The sequence below is a fragment of the Mastigoproctus giganteus genome, chromosome 5 (assembly GCF_048544385.1).
Source record: "Mastigoproctus giganteus isolate SK-2022 chromosome 5, ASM4854438v1, whole genome shotgun sequence".
Taxonomy (NCBI): Eukaryota; Metazoa; Arthropoda; class Arachnida; order Uropygi; family Thelyphonidae; genus Mastigoproctus; species Mastigoproctus giganteus.
The window spans coordinates 161,675,337-161,689,643 of record NC_143579.1 but is presented as its reverse complement, the minus strand read 5'-3'; the positions used below and the strand labels follow the sequence as shown (position 1 = coordinate 161,689,643).

The window sequence follows — 14,307 nt, the reverse complement described above, 5'->3', positions numbered from 1 at the left end:
CCCCGTAGACTGCCAGGAGTTTTCTATGGATAGATGTAACCATTGATTACACGCTTTGTACAGGAACTCCATCACACACCACTGCCGGAAAAGGCTGTCACTTTGTCCATCCATATTTTCAGATCTTAAAACACCAGCAAAATAATATTATGTTAATGGGTAATTGGTAGTAAGAACTGCACATCCCAAACGCGTGTGTGAGTAATTGTGTATTACTTATTGATCCGCCTTTGTAAAACTATTCCTTCGATGACTTAACTACTTTATCATAAAACCTTCAATGGCCCTAAAATATGCAATTTTAAAACTCTTTCGATAGTGTTCATCGGAGGGAAATGACTCGAAATTGCGCTTATAATTTTTCGTTTTAATGCTTTTTTCGTTTTAATGTTAAATATCCTATAGAAATTAAGTTTCTCATTTCAGATGTTTATTGCACTACTGGTACAGTCACAAATTTTATTGTTTTTAGAATTTTATTCACTAGTTCATTCTCAATGAAAATGGAGATATACATGGAATATCTGTACTACGATTCAATTACATTTCTCTATCCAAAAAAGCAATTTCTAAAAATTTGTCTTTTTAATATGTTCTTTCTTGATTTTAATAGTGTGATGATTTTACAATTTCCAGGCGTTTCAGTTGATCGATTCTGACAAAGATGGCTTCATTTCCAAGAATGACATCCGGGCAACATTTGATTCCCTAGGTAAGTGTCTAAAGGGATACTAAACGATAAGACAAATTGCTTGAAGCGAACCGCTTTTGATTAAATAAAACATAACCTTATCCTCTGTTAGGCACTGAAGATTTTAATTATTTATATGCTTGGCTACCTCTCTTTTCTTTTGCACAACTATTCTACTTCGTTAAAATTCATATCTCCTTAATAATTTTTCCCTTTTTATTTGAACATGTCATTGTGGACACAACACTGATGAAAATGCGTGTGAATTTAATTAATAGCGAAACGAAAGTGACCTCGCTCATTTTAGAAATCCATGCATTCTTCTAAGAAAATAATGATCGTTTCTTTCTTGTTCATATACCTATATGATGATCTCTTATTTTGATACCAACTAAGAGATATTGCTATCATTAAATTCTTTCACTTTCCTAATACAAAACGTCCAAAGTTTCTCTTTAAGGTAGGGTTAACCTTTTAAATTATTGCAGAATTTTCATTCCAGTGTTTTCAGCCTCCAATGAATTAAATGTCCTTGAAAGAAGTTTAGATTTACCAGCTCGTGCCTTCAAATTACTTCTTGTGACATTAGTTACTTCAGCCTTAAAGCAACAAAACTTTACTTCCCTAGATAATTTTAATTGAAAAAAAAAAAAAAAAAAAAAACAGATGCCTCGTTTATTCGGGAATAGTAAAATTTTGGTTAATTGGAAAGTTTACAGTAAACCCGAAAAATCCTTAACTTTATGAAAAGACCATTTAAAATGATTATTAATTAAACTGATTATTAAAATTTTTTCTTTCTGTTTTGCGGGACATTATCACAGTATCGTACTTAATAGTACAGTGGTATGTATTTCGTTTTTAAGATGATTCAATTGCTGAAATCATATCGCACTATTTATACCCCACATTAAAAAATAATCTAACACTTTTTTTATAGGCAAGTACATTACTCACTAGATCAATCCGGGTTGAAATTTTGCTTAATGGCGTTTTGTGGCGATTATAGAGATCAGAGTTACTGTATTATCTAATAAAAAAATAACAAATGACCCCTGAATACTTTATATAACCTTATAGAAGTGGGAATTTTCAAAATGGAACGTGCTGTATTCCAGAGGATGGCGGTCTTATGAGGTTTTACTGTATTTTTAGCCTTAAAAGGGAAAGGCTTCGATTTTTGATAAAGATTTTGAGACGAACAAACAATAACAAAAAAAAAAAGCTGGATATTGAAATAGCAGGCTCGTGTATGTGATCAGAAACTGTCAGCTGTTGTTCACAATAAAGAGAAGCTAACATCGTACGGTACTCACAAAATGTTTTTAAGTCGATGTGGGCGGATGCGATTTAAACATGCAGAAGTGCATTTTACCCCCTCCCCCTCGAATAGGTGAATATTCGGCGAGTATTTTCCCTATGGGACGCCGCTGTGTCTGAAAGCTCTTATGTTATAACTGGAGCTTAGAAAAGTAGAACATGTATTACTACGCCACGTATGTATCGGTTTTCACATACGTGTCAGTCAGTGGAGTTTTTTTTTTTTTTTTGGCTTTTCCATTCAACAACCTTTATTTTTTTTGGTTCTTTGCAAAAAAATATAAAGTACTTTAAAACTCTCAGGAATTAATGTAGAATACAGAACTAAAAATAGGACAATCATGCGCATTTCATAATTAAATGCATGGCGATTGAATTTAAAAGAGAACGTAACCAAAGTTACATGTATTTCTTGTTAATGAATGAAGATGTTAGCCAAAGTTCAAAAGAGGATCTTAAAATTTTCAAATTATCTATTAAGTAGGTTATGAAGTTTATTAGTTGTATAGCTACGGATATAATAATGTTGATATTAGTCGATATTTCCGTAGTTTGTAAGGTTTTTTTTTTTTTTTTTTTATTAAACATGAATTATTATATGTGTAAGTTTTGATTAACAAGTGTAAGCTTTGTAATATTTAAACTACTTGTTGACGTTCTAATGCATAGCTAATCACTCATAATTTTCTGTATTATTATCTTTATAGGCCGATTGGTAAGCGATGCAGATTTGGATTCCATGGTTTCTGAAGCCCCTGGCCCCATCAACTTCACTATGTTCCTAACCATCTTTGGTGACAGAATCTCAGGTTAGTAGAACCACACATTCTTAGCGTTATCACAGAAATGTGTTGCCATTTATAACATTATTTTTAGTTGTCGCTGCACTTCATATTCTCATCATTTATCGAATTTTCACGTATCAGTTGGTAATGCGCATTTAATGTTTATCCTGCCTTTGAAGAAGTCAATACTGATGAAGCGGATACCATTATTAGATAGCACGTTATCACTGATGAAATATTTCTATCTCTTTGAAATTAATTTCGAACTGTTTAAATTCCTTATCACAAATGGATTCGTTATCAGGCTTTCAGATTTTTAATGCGTTGGAAAGTTACTTTTCAATTGATGTCATTTCAATACATATTAATGTGTTCAAATATATGGAAAGCTTACTGTTCACATAAGAAAACATTTAAAGTAATTGTACAAATGTCACGACATTCTCTCTATCGCGTGTAGTTTATTTTGCTAGGCTTGGTGCTGTCTTGGTGTTGACTCGTCTTTGTGCTGTACTAATTTAATAAGCCCAAGAACAAATTAAGAGTTATCAGAAATAATACTCTCTAATAATATTCCGAATAGCGATTAGTTTTAAATGCATTATAAACGAATAATTATGTCATTTTGAAGCATAAGGATGGAATATTATCATTTTAATGTGTGCAAAATTCTGCTGATGTTTGGTGAGGTTAATTTTTATTTCTGTTTTAGCTCTACTAATTCTAATATATGAGCAAGTTAGAATTTTATGTTAGTGCTATAGAAATTGTATTCACGTTTATACGTGGGCAGTGCTTAATTTTGCTCTGAGAGAGATAAACAGTTATCAGATCTTGGACTCTGAAAATTTAAGTTTTGGTGCCCATTATACGCAACAAAATACCAAGCCTGACCAGCACTATTTGTAACTTTACCCCTCGGTGAAGATTAGGGTCGCAAATTCCTTGTGGAACTCCTGAAATGGAAAATTGTATAAACATACACTGGCCTCTCAGAAGTAGTATACAGATATCTCTAATGATAGAAGTGGTAGTTCTCACTTTCGCACATGCTAAAATTTACTTTTTAAGCAGCAGAGATTTTTAAAAGAGGGACACACAAAGTCTGAAGACTTTTTTTGTTTTGGAAAAAGTCCGACCAAATATGAACAGTTTTTCCCTTTATTTCTGACTTTTACCGATCTAATAATCCAGCTTCGTTTTGGTAAAAGAATGAAAATGTTTTCTAATAACTAGCAACTCAAAATAAGTAAAGCTATTTATTTATTTTTAGAAAAGTTATCTTCACACCATAAACAGCTATGATTTAATGTTATATAATAACAACAAATACGTTATTTGTGTTATGTTTCCAAATCCGTGGCACTTTGTATTACCTAGTATTTAATATGGGGAAATATTTAAAATAATGACAAAGGGGAAATATATCTTTTATCCACGCAAGGTTGTCTGTACATAATTCACTGTATTCCGAATGTAGTGAATATCCCACCCTGCGGAAATGTTTCAAAATCGGTAAAGAGAAGCAATGATAATTTTTTGCTTGAGTTATTTTTTCGGTTATTAAACAAGGGCACGGAGGAGGGGATATATTTTCCCCGCAAGGTTGTCTGGAATATACATTCACTATATTCGAAGCTCCCGATATAATAATTTATAATGGAAACACTTATAATGAAATTCACAAATGGGCTTTCACCCAAGCGAACTGTCAAATAATAGGATTTAATGTGTCAGTGGTAATAGTGCGAAAGAAAGATGTTTTTTGATTTTTCGAAATTTTACCGAATTGCCTTGATAAAATTATAAATTTCGGTGATTTTTCCCAAAGCAAATTGTTAATTCCTGTGTTTTTCCAGATTTCTAGCTTTTACAGTAGCCCACACGTTCCCATGCAATCTGTAATTCTGTTTCTGTGCTATTCTTATGTGAGTATGGTCGTTGTAATTTTACGAGGTAGTTCCGGCTAACTTTTGGCAACCCCAAAGGATACTGTATCAGCAAAGCCAATTAGTAGGCGAATACGTTAGCGTAATGTGCTGTGATGAGTTATGTTGGTTGTGTTTAGCGATCAGCCTGTGTCAGCGTCCGATTCTAAAATCACAAATTGGTTGTCAAGTCTAAGTATTCATTAGGTGTCCAGGCAAGATGCCTAAACCATAATCTTATGATATAAGAGTATGTATTTCTTAAGCTAAATGTATTTGTCTAATTATAAGACAGCCTTGAAGTAACCAGTTTGTCTTAGTACATATTTGCAATTTCATGTATGATACTCTAAGCCATTTAAAACATTTCCCGGTATAACCCAGATGACTATAAGGCCTTATGGAGCCATGATTACTGTATAATAAGCTGATATCACATAGATAGTTTAAGAAGTAGGACTTGACTGGTGGTTACATTATCTCTACATGTTTTTATTCATTTAATTAGGTGGTCTCAGCCAACGTTCACCAGCCCTACCAATTACAGTACAGTTTCACACAGTTATTATGGTACTACTTTACAATTCAGAATATCATACAGAATGCAAAACGTGAGGCAAAATACCTTACAAAGTGAGTGTCTTGCATTGCAGGTTTATTCTCCTCAATCAGTTAAGAATAAGTCCTCGTCATTAATAGTCATTTGCAGTCCACTCTTAAATTTAATTCCACATTCGTCACATTAAACATACGCAAGAGAACATTCTCAATTCCTTTGCAGTCCATCTTGCATTAAACCCCGATATTGCAGTCATAACTGTGGTAGTACATGAAACTACTGAGCTCACTTTCTCAAGATTCGCCTTAATGAGCATATAGTGTTTTATTTAGAAGCATAAGAAACTACTGTTAATTTGGAATATATTTAACCTTACTGCGATGTAGTCCAGAGGTCATAAAAACCGCTCTTAACACAGAGGTACAAGGGAACTGTCGCCAGCCATATTTGCAAATAGTGAGGTCGCAGATCCAAGCATCAACAGCAGTGTACATGAGAATCTATTCGCTATACGGAGTTGCGCGCCCAACATACTAACTTGCAAACCCAATACACCAAATGGCCATTTCAGTTGTGGAGTTGACGATCGCTTTGAAAGAGGGAATGTTATTCATTTTTCGATTAAGCTGTTCTTAAAAAGTACCTAGCTAGAGCCCGGAATGGGGCATATTCGGCTCACACATCCTTTAATTTAATTTTTTTTTCTAGTGGAAGATTCTACAAATTGTACGCACTGCCCCTCACAACTTGCTGTACAGCATATACCTGTTGAGTATGCCGTGTACAATAATGCCTCGCACTTCTACTTTTGTTTTTTCTCGAATATACAAGAACTATTATCATTACCATAGTGATAACACAAAACTCTCGTAATTCCTATTTTTTTTTCGAAAACTGCTACAACTATATAAACTCTTAACTATTCCACAGCAGCCAAGCCTCAACTAGGTTGATGTGTTAACTCCCCCTGCTTTTTAACTCCAGTTTTTAAATCCTAATAACAATTCAGTCTAAAGAATTATTCCGACTAGCTTTAAAGAACTTCAAGGAGCAATAAAAGTAGGATCGCGCAGATAGGAGTAAGGGTGCGCAATGTGACTCACCCGGACCTCTTCACAAAAGAGCAACGATCATTTCCAAAAGGGTTACAGCACAGCTAAAACAAAAGAAAGGGATCCCATAAAATTAACAACATATCCCAGCCCCGGATACGGCTATCTTGAACGAATATCATAAAAAAAACCATATTACAGAACTTAATTGTTTAAATTTTCAATTAGTTTTAAATAATAATGTATTTCTAATATACATTATTCCAAATCCCAAATTCACATTAAATAAAAAAAGGTTGAAATTCAGAAGCATTATTTACAGATAATAAAATTAAAATGAACGTAATATTTGTAGGTACCGATGAAGAGGAAGTCATCATCAAGGCCTTCAACCTCTATGATGAGGGTGACGGGAAATGCAAGGAGGAAACGTGAGTATCTCATTTCTATATTTAACTAGCCGAGTGGTCAGTGCCAGATTGTAGTAGAACACGAGTCGAGTTGACTGTATTTAGAAGCTCACATGATTGATGAATACAATTATTGAACATAACTAATTCTAATCTCTGATCATAGGAGTATAAAAGCAGAATTCTATTTATTTTGGAAGGGCAATTCAGTCAGATAATTGAATCGAGAAGTACAGTATTTCAGTTTAGGTAATGATAACTTTAAAGCTATTTTCTGGAGGAGAAATAATTAAATTCTAACTAATTAAAATGACTTCCTTTCTTTGGAAAATCACTTTTAGTATATTTACCAGAAAACTAATAAATAAAAGATCTTAACACGGTTTCAAATAACTTAGGAAAAATATTTTTACATATTTATTTAATGATTGCCTGATTAGTATTTTATATTTTGTATACAGAATCTTAAATTGCAACCGGTCAGTAAAATGGAAATGATTTTTGAATTAATGGCGTTAGCCATGAAATCAACTTTAAAAATAAATAAATATACAGGGTGTCCCAAAAGTAATTACGCATTGATTTTCTGTAATGTTAAGGATAACGTTAACATATTTTTCATTTTCAACATATAACGCATTTTGGTTTTAGACTACATTTTCTATATCGGTTTTATAAATATTGTTATAAACTTGCTTGTTCTGCAGCAAACGATTACAAATTGTACGCACTTAATTCTTAATTGTAAATAATAATTAATTTTATTGATTTTGAAATGCTGCATAGTTTTTTTTTTTGTTGCGACACTGTAGAATGAATTACAAAAAACTAATCGACTGAAGGAAAATGAAAACATATTCGAACAACTAAAAAAAAATTCCAACATGCTATCGCGTAATGAAATCTTGATAGCATTTGTAAAAGTAATTTCATAAACAAAAGTACATTTTAATATTTGATTTAGGCGTTACAGAATTACGTACTCTTATAAGAAAAAAATCTTTTTTTTTCCAGCCTCAAGCATGCGCTGATGACATGGGGAGAGAAGTTCAGCGAAGATGAGGTAAGGATAAGCTTCTTCGTTAAGTAAGATCATATTGAGCAAATAAGGCTTCCTAAAATAAATCTAAGCAAAATTATAATTTGCTTAGCGAAATTTAAGCTTTTAATATGCTGCATTAAAATGGCTATTTTTTATTATTTTAATTCCCGTATCAATTAAACAGGGCTGTCTTCTTTCATTATCATAATATACACTGTCCTGCCACTTTATTAGGTACACCTACCGAGCAGCGTGTTGAGCCTCCTTTTGCCTTCAAAACAGCCTGAATTTGTCTAGGCATGGATTGAACAAGATTCTGAAAACGTTCTGCAGGAATGGAGTACCGTGCAGGCATGAGTGTGTCACGCACTTCTTTGAAATTGGACAGAGGTGTAGGCCTGCAGCGAACAGCCATTTCCAGATAATCCCAAAGATGTTCAATAGGATTGAGATCCGTGGACTGAGGGCCACTGCAGCAAAGAAAAGTCATTGTCATATTCCTGGAACCATTCAACAGTGATTCGAGTTTTGTGCACCGGCGCATTATTCTGCCTGAAGTAACCATCTGACTGAGGATAAAATGTCAACATGAACAGATGCACTTGGTCAGCAACGATGTTTAGCTACGATGTGGTATTCAGACGTGAATCAATGGACCCAATGTGTGCCAAGAAAATATTCCACACACTATAACGCTGCCCCCACCACCTTGCACAGTAGTCGTCAGACATGACGGGTCCATGGACTCATGTTGTTTTCGCCAAATTCTGAGCCTTCCATCAACATGATGCACCAGGAACTTCGATTCGTCAGACTAAGCAACTGTTTTCCAATCCTCAATAGTCCAGTGCTGGTGTTGCTGTGCCCACTGGAGGCGTGCCCTCTTGTTCTTCATTGATAACAAAGGTACGCGTTGTGGCCGTCGGCTGTTATAGCCCATTCGCGACAAAATGCGACTAGTGGTCCGTTGCGATATTTTGTTCTGCGCACTAAGGTTGTATTCTGACGTGATGTGCGATATTGTAGCCCGTCTGTTTGAGAGGATGTTTTCTGTTCGTTGCACCATTCTTGATGCACCCTCGAAACAACTGTGGTGCGTGAAAACCTCAGGAGAAGTGCCGTTTCAGAGATGTTTTGTCCAGCACGTCTTGCACCTACTACCATGCTACGTTCGAAGTCGATTAGATCACTCCTTTTCCCCATTCTTGCTACGGTTTGAACGCTTGACTGATACTACAAAGGCGCCTCCGTAGCCAGGTGGGAAGAAGCAGCAGTGCGTAGCACACGCTTCTTGATTAGACCGGGGTTCGAGCCCGTCACCACCAAATACGGAGGATGCGGAAAGGTCAGGGAATGACCACCGCATATTCACGGAGCAATGTGGCCTTAGTTGCTAATGCTCCTAAAAACCAAATAACAACAAACAACAGATACTACAAAGGTTGTTCTGCTGCATTTATATCCACAACTATGGTCATGTGACTTGCAACGTTGAGGGACAAACCATATGTGTGCACAGCAGGGGGGTGTACCTAATAAAGTGGCAGCACAGTGTAGGTCTCAAAATTATGAAGTACGCAGGTCGCGTAATTCTAATTCAGCGCTCGTGTGTGTACATCTCTCCATGTTTTTATTCCTACCTGGCCGCCTCATCGTTTATATTATACGTATTATAAATGGTTTTAAATATTCACATTTCAGCGGAAATATTAAAATATTATTAACCAGCTATTCTTTGTAACATTTGATATATTGAACATCGTTGAATGTTATTGCATGTCACTGGTTAAGTAGATATCCTTTAGACGACGTGGGATCATTTATAATATTTTAAAAAAGGGAGATATTAATAGCTTCTTTCCACGAGAACTAAATACAAATTGCAAGGTCCACTTTACAAAATATAGTGGATTACTTAGCAAAAACATTTACTAAAAAGCAGTCTTTTTATGAGACTGAGAACCGTAGTTTTAGCACCTAGGGCACTCTGTCACTTAAACAATAATATTTGAATGAACACTGACCTGTGTATTAAGTAATAACCGACCCCAGTAATTCTGTAGTTCCTGTGGATAACGCTAATGTTATTAACAAGCACAGTTATTTCGTAAGCTTAGTACACCCAGTAAAAACCACGAGTAAGAGCAAACTATGTGTAGCAGCACAGTCAGAAGACTGTGCTGCTACCACAAATTCCATCGAAATGGTTAGAGCATGGCGTTAGATTTTGGATAGTTTGTTGATTGCGATGAGAGAATTAGTTGTTCCCTGGCTTAGTAAGTTCGTTATTATGTAGGGCACCCGCTGCTAATTGATTTGCGGTAGAACCTTTGGCTATTCTTGCTTCTTGTCAACATCAACAAAAATGGAATTAGAACTTGTTTTCCTTTCCTATAACCAGATTCCTCCTTTCTGCCACTGTGATCTTGTCGTGTTTGATTATTTTTCGGCCGGTCACTGTAGCCTTAGTCGCTTTTGCGCCAGCGAAACAAAAATCGAATAATATTATGATTTTTCAACAATCCTGTTTCATCCCAGTTGTGTCCCTTTTTATTATAAAATAGTGTAAAATTAAATAATTGTTAATTTAATATGAAAATTGCATCATTAAAGACGATCAGCATATATATTATATTTAATTTTTCTTTTAAAAAATAGGCCATTGAAGCATTCAATGAGGCTCCAATTGACAAGGAAGGCATGATTGACATCAAAAAGTTCGCTCAACTCTTAACAAGAGGTGCCGAAGAGGACGAAGGCGCTGGAGCATAATTTATCAAAACATTGGTGAGTTTTTATAACTCAATCACGAAATATCTGCGCGCCCCCAAATGATGTAAATACCGTTCTCTAAGAAGGGTCGGCAACGGGATTTGATTTCGGTTGTACTTTATTTAAAATAATCCCAAAAAAGGGAAATATTCTAAAATTTGCACTTAATGCAAGTAATATGTCTGGTATACTTATATAATATACAGAATGCTCGCTTAAAAAGTAAACACGTACGAAAGAAGAAAAATATATGTCCTCGAATAATTTAGCATATAAAATTTGAATACAGTTTTTCATACATCTAACTTTTAGTATTTTTTTAAAGACTGGAATTGAGTGAGTGAATCAAGCTGAAATTTATGAAGAGAACGTTTAAAATAATTCTTACTACGAATGTAAGAAACACGGCGATCTGTTTGCTATAAAAACAAACATTCTGACATTTAATACATAAATATAAGGTAAAATATGTATTTAATATTAAATTATGGTACTTAAAGCAAATATAGAGTTAAAAAAATGTTTTCGCTTGCACTATGTAGGAAGCAGATTTGTTTAAAGCTTAAGATACAAGCTGTAGAAGAATAGGCAAGGACTGAGACACGTGTCAATACTTTGGAATATAGTTATTACCCAATGGAAAGGAACAGAACAGAATCTTTTGAAAGGATGCATAAAAGCAAGAAATTGTTTTGCATATATTCATTTAACTCAATTATAAAAGAATTAAATGCCTTTTATTTGGAGGGGAAGAGAGCGTCGTTCATAGCAAAATTACTTCAATAAAATTTAAAACATAATTATCTTATAAAAATATATGTTCTGAAAACATCAAAAACCAAGCCTGAAATATTGGGAAACCAACACTTTCGAAACAGTAGATATGAAGCAGTTGTACTAGAGGACTAATGGTGGGCCGCATCTACTTAAAGCTTCTGATCCCCAATGTTCAAATTGTATGGACTGAACTTATTGCCTTGGCATATCATTTTAGAATGCTCTTTATATGACAGACTACGACAAGCAACTTTATTCTTGAAATTTACTACAAATTCTGCATATCCCGGGAGTTAAATTTTAGCTAATGAACCAGAACTGTCAAGGATATTCTCTTCTTAAAACAGATGACGTTATAATTCAATCTGAAGCCTAATAAATTATGTAATAGTAGAAACCTGCTCAACTGATTTTCAAAAGTTATACACATCATGGCCTGCGTTGTTCCTGCCGAGTAAAACGCCCATAACGACAACAATCCTTAATGAGATGACAGTTTTAAAAGATTAATTGGAAAAATTTTAGATTGCCTATAAATTTCGATGAAAATATAATTGTATCACGTCGCATCGAAGAAGCAAAAGTGCATGTCGCCACAAATAGTTAATGACGACCTTTCACAATAACTGAGACATCAGCAATACCTTGATAAAACAGAAACCATTGGTAGGTAGCTGAATGAAAAAGTGGATGAGATTTTAGGAAAACTATTACCGCTGATCTGATACAAGCAATTTAGATTCTGTTTATCTTCGGGACAGCCACAATGCTTGGACAGTCAGAAAAGTAAAATTCTAATGTAAGTTAGTGCGAATTTTGACTCACTTTTATATTACAGCAGATCCAGAAAACATTTGGAGAAAAGCAAAAATTTAAATATTTCAATCTGCGTAGAAGGTTGAAGTATTTAAATTTTCTGCCTCTAATTTCTTAAAGTAATAAGATAATTTTCGGCCATTTCTGATTCTTCTTGTACCGCTTCAAATTGGTAGAGGAAGTTCTGTGAAAGTAACACAATAAGAATTATTTGTATTCATTTAAGAAATAAACGCACTTTTCAGGTTAGTTTTAAAACTTCATTATCCCAAGTGTTCTTACAAGAAGAGTGAGTCCCGCAAGGCTATGCACTCAGCGCTACACTCTTTCATGATTGCAATAAACACCATTGCCGAACAAATTCCAAACTCTATTGATACAGCACTATTTGTAGATGACCTTAGAATTTCGTGTCATGCAAAAAACACGAATACTGTTGAAAGACAGTTACAAGGGGCAATAACTAAGATCAGTTCATGGGCACAAACTAATGGATTTCTACTCTGTCCACATCCCTTTTTGCCGCCAAGATAAACTTCACCCACATCCTGAACTACAACTGAATGGGCAACCAATAGCAGTTAATGTTAATCCCAACATACGGTTTTTAGATATACATTAGAGCATAAACTTACCTTTTTAGAGCATATTAAAAAAACTAAGAATATCCTGTCAGCAAAAGCTAAATATAATCCGGGTTCTCCCACTAACTAAGTGGAGAGCTGATACGATTATACAGAGCCTTAATCAGATCAAAGCTTGAATACGGAGCTCAGCAAGACCTACTCTCCTTCGCTGGCTTGACCATATCCATCATACTGCAATGCGCATTGCCATAGGAGCATATCACACGTCTCCAATACATAGTCTATATGCTGAAGCGCATGAACCCCCCCTCTATCTCTATCAGAAGACAACTTATATTACGCTATGCATATAAAATTAGTTCTATGCTTGAACACCCAAACTGGCAGATACTTTTCACCCACCAACGCAGCATGTTATACCGAAACCACCCTTCTGCTAACCGACCATTAGGTATGCGAATAAAGTACCTTTCAAAAGAACTAATCTGTCTTTAAATAATGTTGCAAATACCCTTCCAATTTCCTGTGCTCCTTGGGACATTAGTTCACCTTCATGCGATTTATCCCTCCATCAATGGAATAAATCTACATTACATAAAGAAAATTTCTTACAACTTTATTATGCAGTAGTGGATCAGTTCTCCAACTTCGTGGTTGTGCATTCCGACGGATCAAAGAATGAGGCCCATGTGGAATTGCCGCAGTTTTTCCGAACATCTCATTGGCCTATGAATTGCCATGAGTTCAGTATATTTTCTGTCGAACTAATGGCAATTCAGATTGCACTGAAGCATATCGGTATTGAAAATGGTATATTTTTTTACAGATTCTTTAAGTGCACTTCAAGCCCAGGAAAACACCATTAATATTAACCACCCAGCCTTAAAGGATATAAACTACTCTTTGCATACACTTTCCGAAATTGGAAAAAGCATACACCTTTGCTGGTTCTCTGGACATATGGGAATTCCAGGAAATGAATTAGTTGACAATGCTGCAAAATCGGCTGTCTAACCCCCCCCCCAATTGTCATCGGGCCTAATAAATCCCTAAACCAACAACAACATTTAAGAATTTAAAGACAGATTTTAATCTACTGGTTTAAGTGCTTAAATTTTCACATTTCTCCGTGTATATTTACATGCAAAACATACAAGTTAAAAGCACAACCAAGTTATTATTTTTAAAATATTAATATTAGATAGTAACTTACTCGCGGATGGCTGCTAGACATGCAAATCTAACGTACATGATCCCAGCAGATTTCTGTGTAAAAGAAGTATTCAAAAAGATCCAGCCATTGTGTGTGGCAGACTACATAATTGAATTATAGAAGCTATTTTGCATTATTTTCTTAATTTTTATGTGCATATGCATGAAACACTTACTGTGTTCACGTTCGTTTGTTTGTCTGTCTGTCTGTCTGTCTGTCTGTCCATCAGGTAATCCGCATCCAACAACTCGACTCCAGTGGAAGTATTTTCATGAATTTGTTTTATTTGGGTCTTTAGAAAGATTTGTCGAGTCATCCCACTTGTTTGATTTTATTAAATCATAAAAATATAAAT

At 34.9% G+C, this 14,307-nt stretch overlaps 1 protein-coding gene across 1 annotated transcript in view; it reads left to right on the top strand.

Moving 5' to 3' along the window:
- The window catches only part of LOC150085800 (myosin regulatory light chain 2-like), a 39,887-nt gene that overhangs the window by 23,875 nt on the left and 1,705 nt on the right, over positions 1 to 14,307 (top strand). The window contains exons 3-7 of the mRNA XM_090374256.1: positions 637 to 712; positions 2,719 to 2,820; positions 6,691 to 6,766; positions 7,760 to 7,808; positions 10,446 to 10,574. Coding sequence (XP_090230382.1) covers positions 637 to 712; positions 2,719 to 2,820; positions 6,691 to 6,766; positions 7,760 to 7,808; positions 10,446 to 10,559 — 417 coding nt within the window. The 3' untranslated portion in view covers positions 10,560 to 10,574. The remainder of the gene's footprint in view (positions 1 to 636; positions 713 to 2,718; positions 2,821 to 6,690; positions 6,767 to 7,759; positions 7,809 to 10,445; positions 10,575 to 14,307) is intronic.